This window comes from Denticeps clupeoides, chromosome 7 (assembly GCF_900700375.1).
Source record: "Denticeps clupeoides chromosome 7, fDenClu1.1, whole genome shotgun sequence".
Classification (NCBI taxonomy): Eukaryota; Metazoa; Chordata; class Actinopteri; order Clupeiformes; family Denticipitidae; genus Denticeps; species Denticeps clupeoides.
Genome location: NC_041713.1, coordinates 6,597,436 through 6,623,355, shown reverse-complemented (window position 1 = coordinate 6,623,355; position 25,920 = coordinate 6,597,436). Strand labels below are relative to the sequence as shown.

Below are 25,920 nucleotides of genomic sequence, written 5' to 3'. Positions count from 1 at the left end.
TGACACAAGCTTGCATGGAGTTTATCTATATATCCCTTTCCAGACATTTGACTTTTGTTAGTTATACTTTCAAGGTCTGGTGGAGTCTGCCAATGGTAATAATGGAGTAACATAATAGGCCGAGATTCAATCAAAGGAAGGTGTTACTTGATGTTTTATACATCCGCTTCGTACGTCTGTCATGAGAAACGGCTCCATACATGGCCGGCAGTCTTTCAAATGCTGCCGAGACGTTGATGAATTGATGCATAGTATCACTGCTAAGTGATGGCTGTCAGCATCCAGGCTGGCTTCCTTGCCTTGCCTGGGTCTGCACATACGCCGAAAAAGATAAATAGATGAGTGGAGAAAAGCCAAAAACTCCACTGAAAATAAAAACATGACCCTGAGTTGAAAGACGAAAGCTAAGTCAGACATATGGGGAGCATATTGGTCACAGATCTCTCGATCACACAAATAGTATTCTTCCCCCCATTCCTCTCAAATGGAATAAATAGAAGGAAGAGTATGATGTGGTAGGGAATGTTTAGTTTCCTCCCAATAAATGAGCTTTTTTCTCATTTTTTTCCTGGTTTCAGAAGGTTTTAATAATTGTTGGTTTGTGTATGTGTGTTTATCTTACGTGAGCAGACTGACCAGTGGCCCATCACTGGCTTAACACGATGACTGGAAACCATCCGTCTCTCTCGGGGGAGAGTGAGTCAGGGGTAACACTGCGAGTCCGCAGGCAGCAGACGCCCATGAGTTCTCCAGCGCTTGCCATTTTCCTTTTGGTCTGTTCTCAGCGCCCAACTTCAAAGTAACCACAGGGTGTCTTCTGTTGTTCTGTTTGGATCCACAATCCACACAAAGGCGATTGGATATCTTGTGTTTTTTCTGCCACCTTTTGATATAAACACTTGCCGGTGGTATGGATTCAAGTAACTAAGTAAGTTGCTAACGTGAGGTTTGGGAAATGCACTCCAGGTTGGGAGAATGAGATGCACGTTTGGCAGGAACGGACCCAGTTCACCTCTCCCAGACGTTCAGTGAGTCACTTTTTGAAACCAGCAGTTGGTTTCTTCTTAAATGAGTATCAGTGGCTTTTCGGTACCTACAGGGAAAACCGTGGACGTCTCACAGACGGAGCAGGAAAAGACCAGATTATTTTCTGTTTTGTTTTACGACCTAATCTGAAGCATACTGCCAATTACCACAGACAATAATTCCAACGAAAAGCCGCTGATCTGAAACACACTTTCTCAAAGGATGCTGAAGGACGAGCTTTGAATTAATAAATATCTGCTTAGTTCTGATTGAATCTGCATGCATGGCCTTGAACGTGCACTGGAGAGCAGAAAAATAATCTTTTCACCTAATGCACTCCATGCACATACAGTTAAAATACAGGGGCCGGCAAATAGGACTACATATATCACTATGTAATATTTCATATTTGGGCTGCAGATTGCTGTTTAGAAGGTGGCAAAGTGCATCTCTCAGGTTAAATATATGATAATTACATTTTAAATTGATCATATTAATGGTTTGATTAGGATTTTATTGTGAAACTTTGAGCATTTGACATCAATTTTGACTCATGGCAAAATTATAGCAGCCTAGAAATTAATAAAATGAGCAAGTAAATAGCATCTAGTTTGTATGAACTAGTTTCAATGTGAACTAGCAAAATTATATTCAGAGCTAGAACTAGACTTACTTCTAAAGGGATTTTTAAGACCTTGAATATTATTTTGATGGCCAGTTTGGAGTACTTATATCAATGACTGTGTCAGGATTCTAGTTAACAACAAAGACCAACAAAAACAGGCATTAAAAAATGACACAATGATGCCGTTTTAGTGTTTTTCTAAGATTAATGGTGCAAAAGTAGTAGCTATTCTGCATTGGAAATCGATAATAAAATCCCTGACAAAACCACAGGGATGCAGACTGGGATCTATGGAAATTTTACCCTGCTGGTTAATATGCAACCTGTTTCCTATATCCGACATGGAACATCTTTTCTCATCCTTTCATTAGTCTATCTACAACCAGTTCACAAAAGCTACACTTAATCCTAATTTTTCCCGCTTCCTTTCTGTTTTTGATTTTTTTCCCTCCTTTCCATCCTTCTGTTCTTTTGCAGGATGCATGCTTTCAAAAGAACCACAGAACAAATCAGAGGTCTGTCTGACCAATGGGCTTGCCTTTCATTTCAGGCCCAGATTGAAGGGTGTGTGTTCGCCTCGCTCTCTTCCATCCGTCAGGCGTCCAGGGGCCTCTGCTCTGCTGAACGGGGACCCCGTGCTTTCCAGCGTGCACTAGTCAGACTGTGTCACAGTGATCAGGAACAGGAACCGCAAACCGCCGCTCGTCCTGCCAGCGTGCAATCACCAGGAAGCGCCTTGGCCACGCCTTGTGGCGTTCGTGAGCTCAAGGTCGTGCGCACGCATGTTTTGCGTTTGTCCGGCCCTTTGAAATGATACGATAAGATGCTGCCTTTGAGTCATTATTTGGGTTCCCAAAGCCAAACAGGCGGCGATATTTCAGTCTTCTAAGGAAATCACATTTGGGCTTTGGCTGTGCCACAGAGTCTGTAAAACGACTCCCTGTGCCGCCCGGTCCTGAGTTTCAGCGTCGTCGCCATGCGCCATCTCCGACTCTCCCATCACCTCGGTTACGCAGGCCATGGACCCGCTCGGCTACACACGCTAATGAGCGACAGCCCGTCAACAGCCGCAGGACGGCACAACGGTTAGAGGCTAGAGCGAGCGCCTCGTCGCCTTTGTGTCCGATTCATGTGGCTCGGGGACCGTCCGGGAGTGGGACAGCCCTGCATCTGGCATCTGCGTCCTGTTATCGGCGGCAAGGCATCCCCGGCCGTGCCGGAATGGGAGACGCGCGCTGACCCCGAGCTCACGCTCGCAGCCACAGGGTTTGGGGTCCTTTACCGACAAGGGGTTTTCAGTTTCAACCCGTTCAAACGCATCACGAGACCTCCCCCATCAAAGGGGGCCCTTCTGACCGCAAACCCGCTCCCTGCCAGCAGCGTATGTCACTTAATGCAAACCACACAATTAATCAATTAGGGCCAGTTCTGAGCGCCCGCCAACGGTCCCGTAGTGAATTGAGGTGGGGGGTCGGGCGGTATTAGTTCGAACATTATACTCCCCGTGCCTGCTAGTAGGAGGAAGTGAGTTGTTAAAACCACAATCCCTGTAAAGTAAATATACACTAACGCAAGGCCCACGTCCTCTCCTGCTCCCGCGGCAGCGACTGCAGGTTCACTTCGTTTCTTCGTTCTTTTTCCAAGCGTTTGTCAGAGGGTCTCATGTGTGTCTGTCGTGTGCCTGGTTCTCATGTAGCTTCCATCGTTCATCGGGTTCTCAGAGGAACCGGCGAAGGGACACAAGAGCCCTTTACTGGTGTGAGCAGGCTCACGTAAAGACACACACTTCACCATCTGCCAGGAACACCCTGTCCCCAGGACTTTTTTCCCCTTCATCTTTCCTGCGAACATCTGGCTTATAGCTTTATGTTAAGGGAGGTGGCGGTCACACGTCCTCTTATTGTGTCACGAGCCGCACATGATTAGATTGTCAGTGGAGTGATGTTAAAGGGCTGTTCACTCACAGACATGTTGTGTAAAGCTGTCAAATTACAAGTGTACACTTTAAAACACAAAGGGTCTCAGCTAATAAAAGAGCTTAATCTTATTTATATCCTTAATTCACCTTTTCGTCCAGTGGAAAAAGACATTTCAAATCACATGGTATATGGTTTTCTGAAACCATTAGCAGAATTAGACCGTAACTTTGACTAGATTATCCCCAACCGGCAATTTATTTTAATGTTGAAAATTTTATCACAGTGGTTCCAAAAAGGTTAGCAACATGCTTGTAATTTAATTGATTGTTATTATCGTTTAATTACAGCATTTTAAAGAAAAGTTAAAGTATTAATCACTGTTCACTCAGTCACTAACTATATTTAACCCACTTTGTCCTGTTACTCAGGGTCATGGCAGCCGGAGCTCATCCTGGGACACCGGGTGGTGGGCAGGGACACACCATTAACACACACACACGCCTACGGTCAATTAAGATTCATCAATCCCCAGAGGATACATGCGCATAAAATGGGGCTCTGCACACACAAGGTCCAAGACAGGATTCAAACTCACAATCTTAGGGGCAGTGGTGGCCTAGCAGTTAAGGAAGCGGCCCCGTAATCAGAAGGTTGCCGATCCGCCAAGCTGCCACTGAGCAAACCGTCCCCACACACTGCTCACCAAGGGTGATAGTTAAAAGCAGAGGACACATTTCGTCGCGTCACCCTGTGCTGTGCTGTGCATCACAATGACAATCACTTCACTTTCACTTTTCACTTCACGTTGCTACATTGCTGAGGTCACGTTGCTACTCGAGGTCATGTTGCTAAACTCCGCGCCACTGCGTGGCCCTTAATCACTGCCATTCGTTTTAAGTATTTAATGGCTAAAATAAATCAACATGTCAACTCAGCTGTGTTCTGCTTTGTATGGGAAGTTCACACGCAGGGACCACAGGACCAGCAAACTGTTGGGTGTTTGCATAGAAATTTGATTCACTGGTACTTGCTCTCAGCTCAAAGAGTTCAACATTTTTTTAAATTTTTTTTTTGACTCACAATTCAGTTCAGTGTCACATGACATCAGCTCATTCAAAGGAAAAGAAAATTGTGTCCATTGACAACTTATGCGTACGGAAGAGGCCTGAGCCTCTTTCCCACACGTTTCCCACACGTTTATACACTACAGAAAGCTTTAGTAATTAACCGGTAATTAATTGCAAAATACATTTCATTCCAATTTTGTACTTCCCTTACGGTTTTATTGCTTCTGAAAAATTTGAGTTACGTTTTCAAAAAAAGAATGAGTCGGTGTACTCTGTGGTTTGAACACTGAACGAGCGTAATTCTCCGTACAATTCGATGAACGCTGCAGGCCGTTCCTCATAATGACAGTAGTGATGATGGCGTGTGTGTGCACGCGTCGCAGGGGTTCAACTACTGTTTATGCAGAACAGACAGGCACAACATAAATCCCTTCAGCGCAGATCAGCCCGCTCATAGCACGGATTTACCACGATCTCTGAATATGGTCCGTTTCATGTCTGGCGCGTGCACGTACGTGTGCTCGCGTGTTCGTCAGCTCGCATCTGCATCTCGGACGAGAGCTGTAGGTTCGACTTTTTCACACGTCGCCTCATGGAGCATCGGTTTTCTGGGCGAATTTTTCCTACAGCTGCCAATGTTTTGACAAACCCCTGCCTGGTTAACGGCGTGTCGGTAGTTCCTTGTTGTTTTGTGAAGCTTGCCATTATTCTTATCGGCTAATTTTACTACCTGCACAAACACACTTGATTGCCGCCCATTACACCGTCTGCCGTAGCTCAAGGCAAACAAAGCAAATCTTTGACAAGAAATGAAGAGTGGGCTTTAAAGAGCGATTGCCTCATGCACTTGGCGCGCCTCGCGCGCACACAAAAAACCGAACGAAAAGCTAAACGCCCGGCGTTTTTTAATGCGGCGAAACGCTGCCAGGGCCTCGTTAAAACCTACAGCTCCGGCCGTGAGTCGCAACGCAAAAAACAAGCACCCCTTTCCTTGCATTATTATTTATTAATTTGGTAAAAGACTAACAGCTGTCATGGGGCAGAGGGGGAGGGGTCCTCACAAGTCGCTTCCAACCCACACACATGGACCCGGGCCCGTGCTGGACTGGGTCAGGTCTCCACAGTAAACAATCAAAATGGCTGTAACAGGAAAAAGATGAGACGGCCGCTCACACGCCCTTCGTCCAGGGCTGGGTGCTGGACATCAACGCGCCGAGGCCTCAAAACAAAGGAGACGAGGAGATTAAACTTTACAACGCTGCAAATGTCTGGCTAGGTTATCAATTTGAGCAATAAAAATATATTGTGTTCATAAAGTGACATTTTACACTGATGTTTCTTTCCGTTTTTTTGAGCACTTTCAAGTGGATTTAAATATCCATATTTTCTGCTGACCGGGATGTTTTTTTTTTTTTTTGGCTTGTGGTGAAATTTGTTTTTCATTTTCTTTGTTTTGAATGATTCATTAAAATAACATTTTGCCAACAGAAGTGAAAAACAATTTACAACTCCCATTCTTGTGGTCTGTGGGACAATTTGCTGAAAGGTTGTGGTGATTCGACAAATTTTTTCGACAAAATTCATGGAGGCCTCGTGTTAATGGTGGATGGGCTGATCATTGCAGAAAGTATTTCTGAACGCAAGCTGGATCATGAAAGAACCGGCAACATTTCAGCATTACACTCCACAGCGTTGCTAAGTTTGTTGGGGGTCGTTCCTTCTGCTGTTTTTTCATGAAATATAAGAACGTTTTCTATGACAATATGGAGGCACCATGGTGTCCCATGTTTTCCATCATCATCAGGCATTTGCAACGCCCTGCATGATTACACCATGCTCTGCGAAAGACATGAATCAGATCTCAAGAGGGAAATGCACGGCAGAGTAGCACGTTAGTAGACAAATGTGTGTCGTCTGGCCTTTGCATTTTCCAGCTGAGAAGTAAAGATCAGGTCAGGATCGTTCTGAAAATTCATTGCTTTGATCTTGGCAGTCTGGGCATGGGCAACAAGACTTCCTTACAACAACATTTTCACTCAGAGGCAAGGCCGAATAATTTATCGCTGCGGGGTTAATGATTGGTCACTGGCGGCTGCTTTATGGGCCGTCCGCCAGTGCCGGGCTGCGGCACGCAAATCAGTTCGTCGTCACCTCGGTTCTGTGGCACTCGAGTGGTTTGGTTCTTCTGGGAAAGCGCCCTGAGCCCCGCAGGCGGTGCTGATGGAGGCTATTCTTCACCAGCTTGGCTACTTTAACGCTGACTTTTTAATTGATGGGAAGAACATGTCATGTTTATTCTTTGAAATATTCATTCAGTGGTACTATTTTACTTACTACGTTTTTTTCCTTATCACTCCCTCACGTCGTCATTCTTCAGTCTATCCTCTCCCCAAAGCACGTCCAATAGGACAGAATAATATTTGGACAGGTGTTCCATTTTTTTCTTTTTTTTTTTTTCTCTAGAAACCGTCTTCGGATTCACGGGAGCCAAGTGAGCCACTACATCATTCCTCCACCGCGTCTTAAGACAAGATGCTGAGGCCCGTCACGGCCGGCCGCATACTCGAAATCCGCAACAATAAAGATCTATTAAGCACCAACTTTATTTTATTTTTCAAACGCTGAGATCTGCATCACCCCCCCACCCCCGTACATCCCTCCTACTTTCAAACAACTCTGGGGGCCACATCTGTAGGACAGATGTTAGGCCGTGAGCAAGTTAGCGCCTTCTTCGTCCTCAGGCCGGCGTCCTCCCCTTAACACACACAACAAGCATTCCCTTCTTTCTCTTCTTCCCCTCTCTGGTCTAGAAACATGAGAGCGGGGCCGATGCGCTCGCTCACTCTTGATCTCAGCGAAACGGGGTGGACCACCCACCTACGGACTCGTCTCACTGTACTGACAGCAGAACAGTCCAAAACCGTGAACCTTTCCTGCGTCTTCATTATAATTTTACTTCGACTCATGCGGTATTGGTAATAATTAGTCACATGGGTTTGACACAATCCCATAATAACATAGCAGAGTAAGGGCAGGACGAAAAAAAACAATACTTTTTACAATACTGAATATCGAGATACATCATCCAAACACTTGTATAGATTGTGTGAGAAACTGATCAATAAAAAAAAGAAGGTACTGAATGCAGTAAAAATGCAGCATTTATTTATGCTTTTTTCTCACATCTGAGCTTATGCATTAAACAAATATATAAATGTAATTTTTAAATTTCTCCTCAATTCACTTATGGCTCCTCAAAAAAACACCTTATTTTGGACAATGGGGACGTTTTTCCAGAAAGAGTCCAGAAAGAGTTCCCTTACATTAATATTCCATAAAGCTGCTTATGACGATGATAATAGTGTGCAGAGCAGGCAGGAAGGTAACTAAACATACTTCCTGTAGTAGATAAGACTACTTCTTCAAAGTAGTCTTATCTTGCATTAAAAAAAATGTATGCTGTAGCACACACTTGTATGTTGGCTTCATCTCAGATTTATTTGTGAGTTCACACGCACAGGGAGAACTGAAAACTCTCCACCCGGAAAATCCAGAAAAAGGAAGACTCCCGAACACTTTCAGTTCACTCCCTTCACCCCAGGAGACCAACCTCCAGTCATGCTTCCTGAAATACGTTAAAAACTCCGGAGTCTCTGGTTGTCCACATCAGTGGACTCTCTGGGCTCCCTCAGCCCCGCACACACCACTGTGGTGAGTAATCCATAGCGATGGAGGTTCTGTTCCACACAAGCATGCCGCTGGGAGGGGTCGCTCACCCTGCTACATCTTTAGGTCTTTAGTAAGATGTTAGGCCATGTTCATGGGCCGAGTCATTTGCTTAAAAAAAGCACACATTAAAAAAAAAGAAAAAAAAGAAGCAACTTGTTGACTTCTCTCAGAGGGCGTCGCCGTGTTCCTCTGACATGGACGTGTCGACAAACCGGCTTGTCTGTTAATGCTGTTGTTGTATCTTGTACCCTTTTTATCACATGACTCACATAGAACAAAGTACTTTATTTAAATCAAAAGAAAAACACAAGGACGCCACCAGTACACCGATGGTTGGAGCTGAAGTTAATTTTATTTTAGAAGTGCTTTAATACATCAGCAAATGAATGTAACTGCGTTCAGATTTGTTGATGTTTGATTGCCGGGGGATTGCGGAGGTCTGATGTGCTGGAGAAGCATCATGTGATTGTGGTGTCCACGCCACTTAAGGCCTTCGGAAGGCATGGTAGGATGAGGACAGTTCATGTGAGGCTTGGAGAAGCTGGGCCTCTGAATATTTACTGCTTCTTCTTGACATCGTGCTTCCGTCTTCCGACCTCAGTGGCTACTGAGCCAACGGTGCTGCCCAGCATCCCCCCCAGGGGTCCCCCGACAAACAGCCCGACGATGGAGCCCAGAAGGGTGGTGCCTCGGACCAGCGAGATAAGGTATCTTATCCACCCCACTGTCGAGTTCCACAAGCCCCCGAAGAACGAGGATGAAGCAGGAGCAAGGTCTTCCTCTCTGAGGTCTTCCTCAGTTAGTTCCGTCTCCTCGCTCAGTGGACTCTCCTCTGTAATATTGACAGTGTCTTCTGGGTGATCAGGCATGGGAGAGGAGGATGAGGAGGAGAGGGAGGCTCTTTTTTCAGTCTGCTCCTCCTTGGTTCTTTCTTTTTGTCTGAGCCTGGTTGGGGTTTCAACCTGCTGGCATGGTGGACAGTTATAAAACTCCACCCCACTCTCTCTAACCATGCTCTCCACCTTCTCCAGTAGCTCCTCCACACTCTTCCTCCTGTCTTTGTCCTCTTTACCTCTCTCCAGGAAGTGGTAGCGATCGTCACACCTTGTTGTCACCTCCAAGAGGTCCTGGCGCTTGCTAGCTATGTAGTTCTCCAGAGTTTGACCCTCAGGGAGCTGGTCCACGTGTGTGAAGAGAACCAGGGTGTGATGGCTGACGGCCTTTGCACCAAACACAACCTTCAGGGCCTCCAAAGCCTGGAGCTCCACTATGGCAGGCTTGTTCACAGGGACACACAGCAGGAATGCATGGGGTCCCGGGGTCAGCAGGGCCTTGCAGGTGGAGATCTGGTGCTGTACCATCTCCGGGGAGTCATCCGAACGAAACCAATCAGGGGTGTCTACCACAGTGACCTTAAATCAAAAAAGGGCCCTGTTAGAGCAATATTTACCGCTTTCTAAAATTTCATATTTAAAATACTGGACAGAGATTAGAATGAAGAATTAAATCTCATAATGTATTGCATCGTAAATGTACAGAATGTACAGAATCTGTGGGGTTTTTTTGTGGTAATTTTTCATGTCTATTTTAGGTCAAAATGGCTTGCAGTAATTGAAAGCAAGATGCCCTCTTAGCCCTTACAATAAGGCTAGATAAAAGAGACTAAAAAAAAGGATATGAAACAGACAACCATATGGAAATGGTCTAGTGAAATCTTGAACTGAATTCAAACAGTAATTGTGCAGCCAAACGTAAATTATTATAAATGGATTTTTTTAAACCACCAGATTAGACAGCTCAAGTGAGCTCAACGTTTTTGGACAAAAAGATGTGGATTTACAGTGCGTTCTTTCTGACATTTTGGCAGCGAAAATAAAATATTTCTTGCCTCATATGTGAACAAAAATGTAAAACATTCTCTGTGTATTTAAATGTATAACTACAGTTAGTTTCACATGTAAAGGGGCATTTAGGCACTAACTTTTCTGGTAATTTGTAAAATGGCAAGACTTCCGTATATTCATTAAATGGCAGGGACTGCAAGTGGGTATTTTGTTGAAGAAATTAATGATTGTTTTAAAAAATAATAATGATTCTATATGTTGTATGTAAGATCATACCTGATTTCCAGCCACAGTTGAAGTTTTCTTTTCACACTTGTGTGTAACAGCCACTCCATCGCTTGCATGGGACTCGAATGCATCGCATCCCAAAATGCAGTTCCCTGCAGTGCTCTTCCCCGACCCTGTCTGGCCCAGGAGAACCAGCCTCACCTCTGGAACTGAGCAGGAGAAAAGACGTTTAAAAACAATGCAGCACATGCATAATGTTAAATTAGACTGACATTTTCTGGTCTTGTGTTATTTTAGTTAGTGTTTAGTTCTACTGAGTTTTAAATCTTTTTTTAGTTTTATTTAAACATTGTATAACGGTTACAAAACTGTTTTATTCTACTACACTCAAGCTAGTGCCTTAAATTTCGGTTTCTGAGTTCATAACATTACATGATACAAACAATATGATTTATTAAACACGCTAGAATAGATAATTATTGCAATTACTTTAAATTAAAATCTAGAGTACTGGACCTTACCTCCGATTTTTTCGTTTTGTTTTATCGTTTCTCGTTCATTTATCTGTAGCTTACATTTCAGTTACACTGACATGACAAGGAAATTCTTTTCATCCAATTGATTCATATCCTTACGCGCTTGATGCGCACTAAGCGTTTCTCGTCTGCTGCGAGCGGATAAAACCGTACCTGATTGGTCAGAATCGCTGTTGAGGTTCTGTATGGTCTGCGGCGCAACAACGTCGCCATCTAGCGGGCAGACAGAGACACTGCGGGTTACAACGCCCTTACAAACTCTATTTCGTTTGTTGTTTGTACATGAGCATCTGTTTTGTTCAAGTTAAAACATTTGAGCCTGAGTATTTTCCAAATACATTTGGAATTAGCTTCTTTTACAATGTCCACAGAGCCAGGTCACACCAGTATATTGCCAATTTAGCCTATAAGCATTTATTATTGACATTAGTCTACAAATAATTCATCCACTGAACCTGTTATGAAAGTGGGTGTAAACATGAATGAGATCAAATGGATAAAACATCTATAACAGCGTTTATAAGTTCTCTGAGTCAGCAGTTATATTAGGTTATATTTGATCAAGTGTCAATTACTTGCGGAGAAAAACGAGACAGTTTCATTACCTCCGTTTTCTGTTTTTACTTCATGCTTTTCTCCTCTTTCCTGCTTCATTTCTTCTTGTGAGGAATATTCTGTCTTTCCTTGCATCCTGTCCTCCTAGTTGCTCTGTCCTGAAAAGGTGAATGCAAATATTCTAGAACTTGGACTGCACCTCTCTACTGTTCTAGGATGGCGGTAGCCTATGAACCAGAAGACCACAAAGTCACATGTTCAACTCCCACTTACTACCATTGTGACCCTGAGCAAGACTCTTAACCCTGAGTGTCTCCAGGGAAACTGGCCCTGTGACTACTGAAGACACCGCCACAGCCATAATGCACAACCATGCCCATCATTCATCACACGTCGTCCTGGCCTGTTACCTTCAAAGGGGTTCTAGGGTGTATGTAGGGAGTGGAAAATAGCCCCGGGGAGCAGGGCCTGCCACGCTCACGCTTGGTCTGGAGGCCTGTGGAGTTCCGAAGCCACGGCGCTGTTTCCTGGATCAGAGACAGAGACAGGAAGAGTCAAATCAGGGGAATTTGTGCACCAGACAATTATGTGTGAATTATTCATTTTGTGTCTCAGGAAAGAGTCTGGCTGCCATATATTCTAACCCACAACACACATATACAGAAACAAATAGGAGCATACAACTCCAATTCAATTACAGTCAGTTCATGACATACGTGGACAATGGCATTAAAATGGAGCTGTGAACTCACCTCTTTATTCTTGTAAACCCGTATGCCGCTTGACAAGCTGCGTGTCGTTGTCCAGACTGTGAGCTGAGATCACTCCCCCGCTCCCTTTTTTTGGGCTCCTCCCCGTTTCAGAACACCAGACTGTGTTCTTCCTCTTCTCATGTGACAAGCAGAAAGCGAGACACAGATCCCACCGCAAAAGAGTCTCCAAAAACATCAACTCACAGGCACAGCCACTTAAAAACACTAACCAGGAAGTGGCCCCGTGACGCACAGCCTTTCTGTTACACCCCGGGAAGGAGCGTGATCCCAGTCGCCTTCCGCCACTGTCTGCTTGTCTGTGGCGGGCGTGGGCAGCTGGTTCTGCAGGAATTCCCTGGCAGGCCGTCAAGCGGAGGCCCGCTAGGCTAGGCTAAGCTAGGCTAGGCTAGAAGAGTCACCCTGGTGGGTGTGGCTGCAGATGTTTTCGAGTCCGATCACAATCACGCTGAGCCCCAGGCCGGTTTGTTTCTGCTTCATTTCAGGATACATATGTTTCTTGCATGGGTTGATGCTATTTGTACATATTTAAATTGTATACAGTACAGGCCAAAAGTTTGTACACATTTTCTCATTCTTTTGTGTTTTCTTTATTTTCATGACCATTTACGTTGGTAGATTCTCACTGAAGGCATCAAAACTATGAATGAACACATGTGGAGTTATGTGGACCTGGCCTCCACAGTTACCAGACCTGATCCCAATCGAGATAGTTTGGGGTGAGCTGGACCGCAGAGTGAAGGCAAAGGGGCCAACAAGTGCTAAACACCTCTGGGAACTCCTTCAAGACTGTTGGAAAAGCATTTCAGGTGACGACCTCTTGAAGCTCATCGAGAGAATGCCAAGAGTGTGCAAAGCAGTAATCAGAGCAAATCAAACTAGAATATAAAACACGTTTTCAGTTATTTCACCTTTTTTTGTTAAGTACATAACTCCACGTGTTCATTCAGAGTTTTGATGCCTTCAGTGAGAATCTACTAATGTAAATAAATGGTCATGAAAATAAAGAAAATACATTGAATGAGAAGGTGTGTCCAAACTTTTGGCCTGTACTGTATATTAGAAATAATCAACATGTCTACTTTTGCACTTGTTTTGATAATTGAGTTTTGAGTCATGGGGCCCTAAAGAATGTTGTGAAAGGTTTTAACACAAAATCATAACACAAGTAATCACACACAAATGAAGATCTTGCTTTGTTCTGTACCATCAGTCCAGTCCAGTGCTGTGCTGTGCTGTAAAGGGTACCACAATAAATTTGAAACTTGTTTTTTATTCAGGAAGTAGTCCTGGAGAACTACCAATGTAAGCTTCTTCTGTACACAAGCAACTAAATAATGGAAAAAAAAAAAGATTAAAAAAAATCTACCACGTTCCTTATTTTGTGAAACAGAAATAACCTTCTCTAAACCAGCAGGAAGCAACACTCACTGCCTCACAATTCTTATCAACTTAGTCCCAAGACACTGGCCACAGGGCAGCAAACACACACACACGGCCTGTTTCAGAGTCACCAATCCACCTAGTGTACATGCCTTTGGACAGCGGGTGGAAACCGGAGAACCTGGTGGAAAACCACACAAACACGAGTAGAGCATGCAAACTCCACCCAGACAAGGTCCAAGCCAGTATTCAAACTCACATTTTTGGAGGTGTGAGACCACATTGAGGCCACTGTGTGGCCTGCAGATGGAAATAGTACCATAAAACAATAGTTGATTTTTATCCTTTGCAGATACAGATCACACAATCTCTTGTAAATTACCTTCAAAATGTTTTATACATGCTCATTTCTACAAGATTTTTTTTGCATGATAGGTACAACACATACAAAATGACAATGAAGAGCTACTACAATCAAAACCGATACATAGCATCACTGTACATCACGGTAGATTGAAAATCTTGGACCCTGACTGTCCACATTTCATGTAAAAAAAAAAAAAAAAAAAAAAACACAAAAAACCAAAACGCTCATACAATGTTCACATTCACACCAGACAACAAATAATAAAAGAGCATCACAGACAGACATACAAGTTAAAAGTGCTCTCTAAAATAGGTCTCTTGTTTGATCTCTTTTAAAAAAATAACAATTAAAAAATGTATTTAAAAAACATGTCTAAACTAGAAATGTTTTTTTTTTCTTTTCTTTTTTTTTGTAGGCTAGACTACCAAAACCACAAGGTTCCCTTCATCACACGTTTACAACAGTCTAGCTTCCGGTCAGGTGACAGAAAGAGATAGGGCATAAGAGGGGCTTCACAGTCCAGGCATTATGTAGGCAATGTTGTCCAGTGTGTTGGCCTGAAACAAAAGAGAAAAACACTTTTCTATTTAACCCCTCCATTTTCACACGAACCCCGACTCAACAGATTCGTGCTCGGGCAGCCAGACTCACCAGCACGTTCCGTGGACAGCCGTTCAGCTGAGGCACCTGTGCTGTGAGGCAGGTGAGTGGGCCAAGTGCGCACAAGATGGAGTCCAGGAGTACAGACAAACTTCCGGAAACAGCCACCATACCCTAAATGAGGAGCACAGTCACTCACACTCAGAGCACATCTTAACATGGCCTATTACATTCCTTTACAATATTCAGTTTTTTTGGCTGACTTATTGCGTTTATAGTCTATAAAGTGAAGTGATTGTCACATGTGATACACAGCAGCACAGCACACGGTGCACACAGTGAAATTTGTCCTCTGCATTTTACCCATCACCCTGAGTGAGCAGTGTGTGGGGACGGTGCATTGCTCAGTGGCACCTCAGTGGCACCTCAGTGGGACCTCAGTGGGACCTCAGTGGGACCTCAGTGGGACCTCAGTGGATCAGGATTTGAACCGGCAACCTTCTGATTACGGGGCCGCTTCCTTAACCCCTAGGCCACCACTGCACCACTACAAGGGCTTAATAATTATTATATATGTATAATGTTTAGCAGGATTTCAATGTATTATTGCCCAACAAGAAACAAACAAAGTCGTACAGAATGATCTGTCTGACCTCAGTCTCCTGAAGCCGGTGTCCAATGAGGGACAGAGACTCCCCCAGGAGTTGCAGGTGGGCTGCAGCATCGATAGATTCCACCTCAGGCACCCGTGCTGGAGACAGCGCCAAGCCCATAGACGGCCTCCCCGGGGATAGACCCCCCGCCAAAACCAAACCTTTATTGGTCGCTGCAAAAGAGATTTTGATTAGTTTTTTTGCTTGAGCTCAACGCTTTGGTTACAATGGTCAAAGAGACGCTGTGACCGGCTAGAGTGACCGGATAAGTGCTTCATACAAAATGAAATACAGTACAGATGTTTTAGGGTGGTAGTATCCTAGTGCATAACACAGTCGCCTATGAACCGGATGAACATGAACTTACTACCATTGGGTCCCTGGGCAAGACACTTAAAACTGAGTGCCTCCCGGGGGACTGTCCCTGTCGCTACTGACTGCAAGTTGCTCTGGATAAGGGCGTCTGATGACAAACTGCAAACACTTTCTAATACAGTGGTTATTCGTTCCGACCATGCTTAGCGTGACCTTATTTAACTGCTTCAAAATCACAGGATTGGGCATCTACCGAACACACCTTTGCTCTTGATCAGTTCCGTGGTGGTGGTGGTGGGGGTCTTGCGTTTGATGGTCGTGGCCTCAGCCTTGTTTTGTTTGTGCTGCAGGTACTGAGCTTTCTGCTTCCACACCTACAGAGAGCAAGAAAAGCACTTCACACTACCGTAACTACTCATACGTATCATTCTGATATACAGCAATGCACTGTTGGATTGTATTCCCTTCACAACACAATTTTACAAGTGTTGTGAACCCAAATAAAGATAAGTTGCAACTGACCAGTTTGTCTTTCTCTGGTAGCTGTTTCCACACCTCTGCCAGCTTCTTGCTTAGCTCACCAAACACTGTTGACCCAACACAGGGTCAAAATCATGAATATCACCAAAGGAAAGTGTCATTCAGAAGCAATCAAGCAGTGGTTAGATGGTTCGGCAAATATCATGTAATAATACACATATATCTACCCTTGTACCATCTTGGCCACTTAACAATATTTCAGGTTTCTCACGGAATATACAGTGTTCGTTTAGACATTTGAGCGTTAAATGACAAAGTTTTTGTTGTAGACCAATAACAAAAAAAACTGGATAACTGCAAATGATCTCCCCTAAATGAGAAATATTGATCATACAGACTCACCCAGTCCCGGCTGTTCAGCATTGATGTTAACTCTGTACTCTTTACAGAAGACCTGATAGGCAGTTGTGTTCTTCTTCTTGGGCTGGAAGAGAGGCAGCACAGAAAATCACAGCTGAGCCATGCTGACAGGCAAGATACCCAATCAGCTTCTGCCTCCATGCTCACCTTGTCCTTCTCATGCTTGTCCCTGTCTCTGTCTTCCTTCTTTTTTTTCTTCTCACTCACCACTTCACCACTACTGACATGATGATGGGTTGAGACTGGGGCTGCCATGCTGTACATTGCACCCCGATTACTGTGATTGGCTGAACCATGGGAGTGGGTGTGGCTTCTGGAAGAGTCGCCTGTAAAAAAAAATATTTTTACAGCTGCAAATCACACTAAGAAGGTACAAATAAACAAACAAATATTTACACAGACACAAATTTGTCTAATAATATTTGGCTGTCCCAAGTATGACCAGCGTTAAAATATAGTAGCACATGCCTATATTGGCCTGTTTTGCTAGCTATAAATTGGATCGCCTATCATAAATATTGGTGTAACGGTTCCCAATGACATGACATCTCTGTCCTGCGGCAGCTCTGCCCGCCTGCCACCTCTCTCCTGCTGCAGCTCTGCCTGCCTGCCATCTCTCTCCTGCTGCAGCTCTGCCCGCCTGCCATCTCTGTCCTGCCTGCTGTCCCTTGCCTACAGCCCTCCCATGCTATTTTCAGCGCTCACACATCTCCTCTCCCCACTGCCTGCATCTTCAGCCATTCCTGGCATGTCTGCTAATGCACCCCACGGCCCATCCCCTGACAATTGGATATTACTGACTGTCACCAACTCCAGAGTCGACTCCACTATACATACTCCAAACACAAAGCAAGTTATACACTGAGGATATTAAAAATAATAAATTCACTGCATTTAAACAAACACCAGCTGTGTGTATAAATATTAATAATAACCTTGGATTCATCACTGGCACCAGTACGGGGGATCCGAGTTCCACCAGTTTTCAACACCAAGGTTCTACTGCATTCAGATTAAGCAGTTTGTTTACACGGACGTAAAAAAAAAATCTCCCTCCTCTCACCTTTCTTCTTGTCTTTCTTCCCACTTCCTCCTTTGCTGTGCTTCTTCTCCCTCATCCCTTTATCCTTGTCCCTCTCCCTGTCTTTTTCTTTCTCCTTCTTTTTCTTTTTGGACAGGTGGGTGTAGGAGTCGTCAATCACCAGCTCACCAGCCTCCAGTTCTCCACCGGAGGAGGAGCTTTCCGGCCCCATGGAGCCACCATAGTGTCCTGTAAGTTTGAGGTCAAAATGAGAACCAAAATGATGAACAAATTCATCTTGCAACAATAGCGAAGACAAAGACCATCTCCGGGCCTTCAACAACTCACCCTCCACCTCAACCTCTTTCCCCACCACAGGCAGCAGCTCACGAATCAGCTGCTTCTTCTTTGGCACTTTGGGCATCATTCCTCTTTCTCTGTCCTTGTGACTCTTCACCATACTCTTCTTCAAAGATGACGATGCTGATGACTGCAGGAGCCCTGAAGAAGAGGTGGTAGTTGAGGAGGAGAGCTCTGCAGTCTTTCTCCTTGGGTGAGAGAATGAGCTTCATCTTCAGTCCCTCTGCCTCCCGCAGGGTGAGGGGCTCCCCTTTTCCAGCTCCACCATGAAAAAGTGACGACTTGGTGGAAGAGGAGGATGACGAGGAGTGCAAATGTGTGTGCTTCTTCATGGAGGACGAGGAACGGTGCGAATGTGAGGAGAAAGGGTGGTGGCCACCTTTGGACGAGCTAGAACTACCAGACACCTCTCGTTTTCTGTCTTTGGAGGAGTGGGAAGAAGAGAAAGGTGGGTAGGAGGGCTTCTTGTGCAGGTGTGGGCTTGGATCTGAGCCTGTGGCCAGAGGGGAGGTGATGGCCTGGAGGAGGCCCATGGCAGTGTCGGTGGAGTGAGATGAATGGTGCTGTGAGGAGGACGAGGAGGACAGGGAGGGTGAGTGGTCCAACGACTTCCGCTTCTTCTTGTGAGACGATGAGCCATGGTGGTCTAGAGAAATAAACAAGGGATAAAAATTACTTGGATGTTTGTGATCTTGTCTAAAAAAAAAAAAAAAAAAAAAAAAAAAAAAAAGGAAAAAATATATATTAATAGCCTTTTAATAGCAGCATTACACCATGGAGACTATAAATGCTTGTGGGAACACGTACGTCACACATAAATCTGTCAAATTTCAAATTTATCACCAGTGATATTTCGAAATAAATAATTTTTACAGCTTACCTCTATAAAAGTAGTCTTCAGTCGAGTGTCGCTTTTTCTTCTTGTGCGAGTCCCCGCCCAGCATAAAAAGCTCAGAATCCTAAGACAGGACCCAAGGCAGTGAGAGTCTTGCATATAGAACAAGACCAACGTGGTATTTAGTGGTGTGGAGGTGTAAACACTAAATACTCGCTACGGCTATAAGGTTGGGGATAGAGTCGATGGAGGCGTGTCCGTCCGCTCCATCTCTTCCAACACTCCAACCTCTAAATGTTACCTGAGGCTCTTTCTTTAAAGACTTTCGCACCTGCGCGGCGATCTCCTCTTCTTCCCTCAGCAGGTCCTTGTACGACCTCCTCTTCTCCCTCTGACTTCGTCCGGCCACCAGTCCGATGTCGCCCTCCATGCCCGAAACCTCTACGTGTCAAAATTATTGTCATGAATTTCTACTCATCTGACTTGCACGTAGATTTTGTCCAGCAGGGAGTGTCTGATACTTGCCCATTACTCCCTTCTTCTTCGCCTCTTCATATGCCATACTCCTGTCTCTGGAGGTAAAGCATGGCCGTTTAATGAGAGTTAGTGTGTCATCGGTCATCTGGTTTAAATGCTATCTGGAAAGCAGCCAAGAAGATGCACACAAGAAGACACCGGTTCCTTAAAAAGCCTGCACTTGTATGAAATGCTACCATTGTGCAGACACTGCGACGAATGCCAAGTGCATGGCTTCCGGTTGCATTTTTGAATGTTACAATTCAGTGATTATCTTGTTTGAATTGTTATCACATCTGTAACTTCCAATACATGTATCCTGTGCTGGTACTTGAGCATGCAAATTGCACGCAAGAGTATAAATATCGATAAACTAACCCTAAAATTAGAAAACACTTGATAAATATATAGATTTTTTGTTATCTGTTGATGTTCCGTGAATAAGTAAACCTTAAGTTTTTTTTTTTTTTTTTAAGCAGCTCTCAGGGATTTAATTAAAATTCAGATGCCACAGACAGCCCGGCACCGTAAAAAAAAAAAAAAAAAAAACACGACACGTCCACGAGATTCGTCGCGGCCGTCCGGCCTCGCGTCTGACGGGATATTTCCCGCCTACTTTCGAAAAAAGACACACAAACACACCCCCTCGCCTCCGGCGGGACCCTGATCCGCCGCACATCCACCGGCGCGCTTCCCGCCCGGCCGCCGCCCAGACGCCCGGAACCCGGGCGCCTCCGCGCACGCCAGCCCGCGGCTCCTGCGCGCTCGTAGGCCGCGGCGCGCCAAACAGCGAAATCTAAACGCGAGCCGCCGCTGTCGTGCCGCGTTTCGGGAGGAAGCGTGTCGTCTCCAGCCCCGCCGCTTTAAAAAAAAAAAAACTAGAAACGCGCGTTTCTGGAGCGGCCCGTTTGGAGAGTTCGCGTTACCTCCGCGGGTCCCCGGAGTTACGCGGTGGCGGCCGCCATCTTTCAATTCTGTCAACAACAATGGGTGAAGTAGCGAGGGGAGGAACCGCGTCAAGGCGCCACTTTCATCCGCACAAATGCGCTGACGTGATAAATAACAGGACAAATCCGTTGCGTTTGTTTTGGTATTTTCTTTAGTTAGTTATTTGATTGTTACAGCCATTTACAAAAATGACGTTTTATATACATCTTTTTTATTATTATTCATTTTTAATGTTTTACAGTCAACATTTAAAGGGTAAAACATGCAAGGCAGCACAATAAAAAATGGCAACGGATACAGTGGCAGTTGGACGTTGGCTGAGGAGTTTGGGATTAACAGTCTGCAGCTCTCCCGTTCGGCCAGCTCTACCTGTCCCCTAAATTCTGCATCTGTAGGCTAAGTGACGTGAAGCTGGCGAGTAAATCCGTCACTTCGTCCACCTAGGAGAAAAGTGATTTTTACATTTCTTTATTGCACGTAGAGCATGAACACACGCCGTATCGCTCGCCTTCTGTGAAGTTTGTTATCTCCAAAATAAGAATTTGACCAAACGCAAAGCAAGTAGAAGCCATTTTCAAACCAAAACATAGTCAATATCTATTCCCACATAAAAATTGTGCACTGATGTACAAATTAATGAACAAAAACAATGATTGTTCTGTGTATGTTTCGTGAGTGTGTGAGTGAGCGAGATACCTGTTCTTTCGTGCGTGTGTGTTGTAACTGCGTGGAGATGTGTTCAAGTCTCTCTCGGTCTTCGCTTTGGCCCATAATGTTCAAGTACTCCCTAAGCATCTGAATGATCTGCACAGAGAACAAAAAAAAACAGGAAATGGTACAAAATTCCACTCAGTAAGTCTTGAAAATTGATGATTGCAGGAAAGTAGCTCAGTTTATTTAATAACTAATGTAACCAATTAGGAAAAATATCAGTATAGAAAATATCGATACAGCAATATAACATGCTATTTTACGTGGTCATATTGTATCGATACAGGGACATTAAATATCAATGTTTTTGTAACCAAATTATGTTCTGATGAGTTATTAAAGTATTGTGATCCACACAGATCGAACACAGCATCTTGCATATCAGCTCTTTTTTTATATTTCAGTGAACTGCAGAATATTGCAATATGTACAGTATACATGGACACATGGACTTTTTACACTCCTCCCATCCGGCAGACGCTACCGCAGCATCAGGTCTCGATCCTCCAGGATGCGTGATAGCTTCTTTCCACAAGCCATCAGGCTCTTGAACACACTTCCTGCGCTCATACTTCCCCCCACACACACTCGCACTGTGGACTAACTCTGTTGCACCTCTGCACTTTACACCTCATTGCTGCAGTTATGCACACGTGTTGCACTGAAACCAATAACTGTACTATCACTACTGTTATTTATTTGCACAGTCGGTAAACATGTATATATCACTGGTCACTTTTTAACACTTCATTTTTAGCTAAAATATATTTTGTGTCTTATTTATTTGTATATTGTATTCCATGTGCCTTTTTTTGTTGTCTACTTTTATGTTGCACTGTGTAAACTGGAGCCACGTCTTCTTGTCTCTCTGTATATCTGTACAATATATAGAGGAGATGACAATAAAGTTTACTTTGACTTTGAGAGTACAGGTTCGCGATACGTATGGGTATTGTGAGATCCGTGCCAACGGATCAGTGGTGGCCTAGCGGTTAAGGAAGCGGACCCGTAATCAGAAGGTTGCCGGTTCTGAACTGCCACTGAGCAAAGCACCGTCCCCACACACTGCTCTCCGGGCACCTGTCATGGCTGCCCACTGGTCACCAACGGTAATGGGTTGAAGGCAGAGGACACATTTCCTTGTGTGCACAATGACACTCACTTCACTATAACCAATGATAAGAGCCAACCTGTGTGACTTCCCCTCGTAGTGTCTCCAGACTGCGTGACTCTCCTTCCTGTAAAATGTTAAGTTTGGAGCGAGCCAGATGTAGAGGGGTCCTTCCAGCACGGTCAAGGGCATCTACACGGGCACCTAAAATACAAGTACACACCACAAGTGGCTCACAAGTATCAAATAACTAAACTGAAATTTGAAATAGATGCTGCTGCTAAGAAAGCAGGATCTTTTTATGACCCACGGTGTAACATAAAACCTTTGGGCTCACGGTTCAATGCCTGATATAAACAGTAAGACAGCTGTACCACCAGACATATATATTTTTTGTATTTGCATAGTTGAGAAATGGAAAAAAAAAAAGTGAAAGACAGAAAGTGAACACAACAGAATCTGCAAATTTAGAGGTTAACAGATGGACAATGATATTTTCAGATAATCACATATTGCCAAAAGAACACAGGAAGTTGCATCTCACCTCCCCTTAGGAGCGTTGTGATCACAGGCACGTGATTGGTGCAGGCAGCTGTAAAGTTGTTTGAGAGAAAATCACTGTATTAATTATTACAACGCAGTGAGATTGGAGTGCCATGTTAAAGGTCCCCTGTCATGAAAATTTCACTTTGAAAAAAAATGGCGATAAGAGTGCTTTAGTCATTCTGCTTCAGCGTTCAGAGAGCGGCAACTCAGACAATTGGATCTGGAATTTATCCCCTTGTGACGTCATAAGGGGAAAGGTTACCTCCCATTTCTCATGATTTCCCTGCCCAGAGAATTTCACACCCCTCATCTGAAAAAGTAACTCCACCAACAGTCATGGCTTGAAAACATTGGAAGCATAGCAGTTGCTCAATGATTGGATGTAAAAATGAACACAAATGTATTTTTTGTTTCAGTCACGCGAGACTCTTTCTCAAAAAACTCTCACATGACTTCCTATCTGCGCTAAACATTGTGGTTGGTAAAGCGTGTTGACATTATTTCTGTGAATTCCCCCTCTATAGGCTGCTCTCTTCCTTGTCCCGCCTCTCTCCTCCTCATTAGCATTTAAAGCTACAGACAGTGAAATGGCGCGTCCATGGGAAATTTCATTGTGGGATTGGCTCAAAATGGCTGTAATTCTGCACCACGGCTGGATTTCAAAAAGAGACTTAATATACAGTATTAGGGGACCACTAAGACCGATATAAAAGTGGGAAAAAAATCCATGTCATTAGACCTTTAACATGAACAAGCATTTTATATATAAAAAAAAAAAAACTTACCCAGATGCAGTGGTGTGTTCCCAAGACTGTCCCTCTGGTTGGGGTCAGCCCCATAACTCAATAGTAGTTGTACTAGTTTCCAGAAAGAGAGACATGAGAATGACTAGTTAGGGTTAATAGTCTACAGGACACATAATAACCAGAAGCCTTCTTTTTGTAACAAGGCAACGAAGTGGCCCAAAACTCACCTATGCCCTCATTGCCATTACAGGAAGAGAAGTGTAGAGCTGTCCTCCCCTTGTCATCGGCAGCACAGGGGTCAACGTCATCTAGCAGAAGTTGACCAACTGAAGGCGACCAAAACATGCAAATTTATCATCGCCCTGCTGCTTGACACGAACATATCATTACAGAAAGTAAACACCGATCTTAGTTTCATACCTGTGTCGATGTCATTTCCATTTGCAGCATCCCTGAGTCTCTTTGCAGCTGTGGGGGAAAAAAACTTTAATAAAAATGAACAAAAACAAAGAAAAGAAAGAGTGCTGCTGTTGGAACTTACTGCCTTACAACATTTAATTTCAGCATAAAAAAAAAAGTCTTTCAACTGCATTTCTCAAAATTATTTCTTTCCCTAGATGATATATGGGTTCTAATGAATCTGGTTAGATTTCTATTCAAAATTGCATGTACTGATTCTTCATCAATATCCTGGGCCCAGTTGGATAATCTGGATAATCGGGATTTTGTAACCCCTTGGTAATCCAGTTTACTTTTATGTTGGGTTTAAAAAAAAAAAAAAAAAAACACTAGATTTTTGTTGGGAACAGGAATTTCATGATTTATTGGATCAAATGTATCCAAATTCCCACACAAAAAACTGAGATTGGATGAGGTGATCAGATCTGATTCCAAAATCCGTTTCCCTTTGAAGAAGAAGAAAGAAAGTGATTGTCACATGTGATGCACAGCACACGGTGCACACAGTCAAATTTAACCCATCACCCTGAGTGAGCAGTGGGCAGCCATGACAGGCGCCCGGGGAGCAGTGTGTGGGGACGCTGCTTTGCTCAGTGGCACCTTGACAAATCGGGATTCGAACCGGCAACCTTCTGATTACGGGGCCGCTTCCTAAACTGCTAGGCCACCACTGCCCCAGGATACAACCCAGACAGTTTGAAGCAGTGCATTCATATATTTGTGCAATTGATATATTGCCTCACAACACAGAGCACCGCATAGAAGTACAGAAAACTGCATTTAAGAGAAGTTTTCTTAAACATGACAGCGTAATCTCAGTCTTAATGTCGCTTTATTCTTTAGTCTAAAATCGGCCAAAAGGAAAGCTTTTGAAAGTGAAGTGATTGTCATTGTAAAAACTGCAGCACAGCACACGGTGACACAACGAAATGTGTCCTCTGCTCTTAACCATCACCCTTGGTGAGCGGGGAGCAGTGTGTGGGGACGCCGCTTTGCTCAGTGGCACCTCAGTGACACCTTGGCGGATCGGGATTCGAGGGGGGCCGCTTCCTTAACCGCCAGGCCACCACTGCCCCGGGTACTGTGAACCGGGTACCGGTTCTTCCATTCTGGACGTCGAGTCCAATTCCAGGCCTGGTTTTCAACTCTGCCACGTAGCAACAGATTCTGATCAGCCTCGAATCGCAGGCAGAGGTCGGCTGAAGAAGCCCGTCCTAAATGGCTAAACGGCGCCATAGCTGCACGTCATTAATAAAGATCCTGCAAACCGGACGGCTCGTGGTTTGACGAAAACGTTTTGCTGATTGGTCGACGCGCGACGGTACCGTAGACGTCTTTCCCGATGGGTCCCGCGTTTCTCCGGGCTCTCCCGAGGCGCCTGGCTTTGCTCGCCGTCACCTTGCCCGGTCTGCCCGTCACTCCCGCCGCGGAGCCAGCGCGCCCGGGCTCCCACAGGAAGTGCAGGTATCGCAGCTCCTGCTCGCCCGCCGGTCCGGCTCTGTTTAGCCGGAGCGCCGCGTCGCCGAGCCCGGAGATGCCGAACCCCACGGCGGTCCCCGCGTCCGCCGCGTTCTCGTCCTCTCGCTTCTCGCCGTCTTTCTGTGGTCCGCCGCCGAGAACGTACTCGCCCTCGGAGCTCGAGCGCTCGTCGTCCGAGGCGGCTGCAACAATTGGGCTCCACCCGTCCATTTTCACCAATTCATCGGCTGGCTGAAGAGGTTGTTTTTTTCCCCCCAGTATTTTTTTTACAAAAAAGATAGTTCCACATCGAATAAAATCTACATTTTGTGCGCCCCTTTTCTATAGCCGCGTTAGTATTTCCTTCAGTGCATCACTGACTACTGCTACCTGCGCGCTGCATTTCCATAACATTTCTCAGTAACGAAACTGAGGTTGATCGAACGCCATTTTGGATCTGCTGCTGCATTTTAACGAACAACACCGGTTTTCTGAATCGGAGCCAACATGTCTCCTGTTTTCAGATACGGACGCCCGCCCAGTAAAAAAAAAAAACTTCGCTTCTGCATAGGACTGTGAATTGCGACTCGATATCAACCAATCCTGTCCAACGATACTCATTGACCAATGGCAGAGGTCAGCGATGAGCACACGCGATGATTTTCGGGAAACAACATATAAAAGAGTTATAA

General features: G+C 44.7%; 3 protein-coding genes across 3 annotated transcripts; all 3 read right to left on the bottom strand.

Moving 5' to 3' along the window:
• Positions 1 to 8,599: 8,599 nt before the first annotated feature.
• On the bottom strand, positions 8,600 to 12,672 carry LOC114794512 (GTPase IMAP family member 4). Its single transcript, XM_028987116.1, has 6 exons — positions 12,282 to 12,672; positions 11,940 to 12,056; positions 11,580 to 11,687; positions 11,128 to 11,187; positions 10,487 to 10,647; positions 8,600 to 9,778 (listed from the first exon to the last, which is right to left on the bottom strand). Exons 3-6 carry the CDS (start codon positions 11,662 to 11,664, stop codon positions 8,924 to 8,926), a joined length of 1,161 nt encoding a protein of 386 aa, XP_028842949.1. The 5' UTR covers positions 11,665 to 11,687; positions 11,940 to 12,056; positions 12,282 to 12,672; the 3' UTR covers positions 8,600 to 8,923.
• A 1,589-nt stretch (positions 12,673 to 14,261) lies between these two features.
• Positions 14,262 to 20,255, bottom strand: hmgxb4a (HMG box domain containing 4a). Its single transcript, XM_028985684.1, is given in 14 exon segments — positions 14,262 to 14,606; positions 14,701 to 14,823; positions 15,303 to 15,475; positions 15,880 to 15,991; positions 16,140 to 16,204; positions 16,500 to 16,581; positions 16,665 to 16,843; positions 17,581 to 17,787; positions 17,887 to 18,080; positions 18,082 to 18,544; positions 18,779 to 18,857; positions 19,065 to 19,174; positions 19,259 to 19,305; positions 20,176 to 20,255. Coding segments are annotated over 13 exon segments (1,869 nt in total). The 5' UTR covers positions 19,296 to 19,305; positions 20,176 to 20,255; the 3' UTR covers positions 14,262 to 14,561.
• A 75-nt stretch (positions 20,256 to 20,330) lies between these two features.
• ankrd54 (ankyrin repeat domain 54) lies at positions 20,331 to 25,783 on the bottom strand. Its single transcript, XM_028985685.1, has 8 exons — positions 25,096 to 25,783; positions 23,732 to 23,779; positions 23,539 to 23,637; positions 23,351 to 23,422; positions 22,564 to 22,611; positions 22,099 to 22,223; positions 20,894 to 21,001; positions 20,331 to 20,637 (listed from the first exon to the last, which is right to left on the bottom strand). Exons 1-8 carry the CDS (start codon positions 25,457 to 25,459, stop codon positions 20,563 to 20,565), a joined length of 939 nt encoding a protein of 312 aa, XP_028841518.1. The 5' UTR covers positions 25,460 to 25,783; the 3' UTR covers positions 20,331 to 20,562.
• Between the last annotated feature and the right edge of the window lie 137 nt (positions 25,784 to 25,920).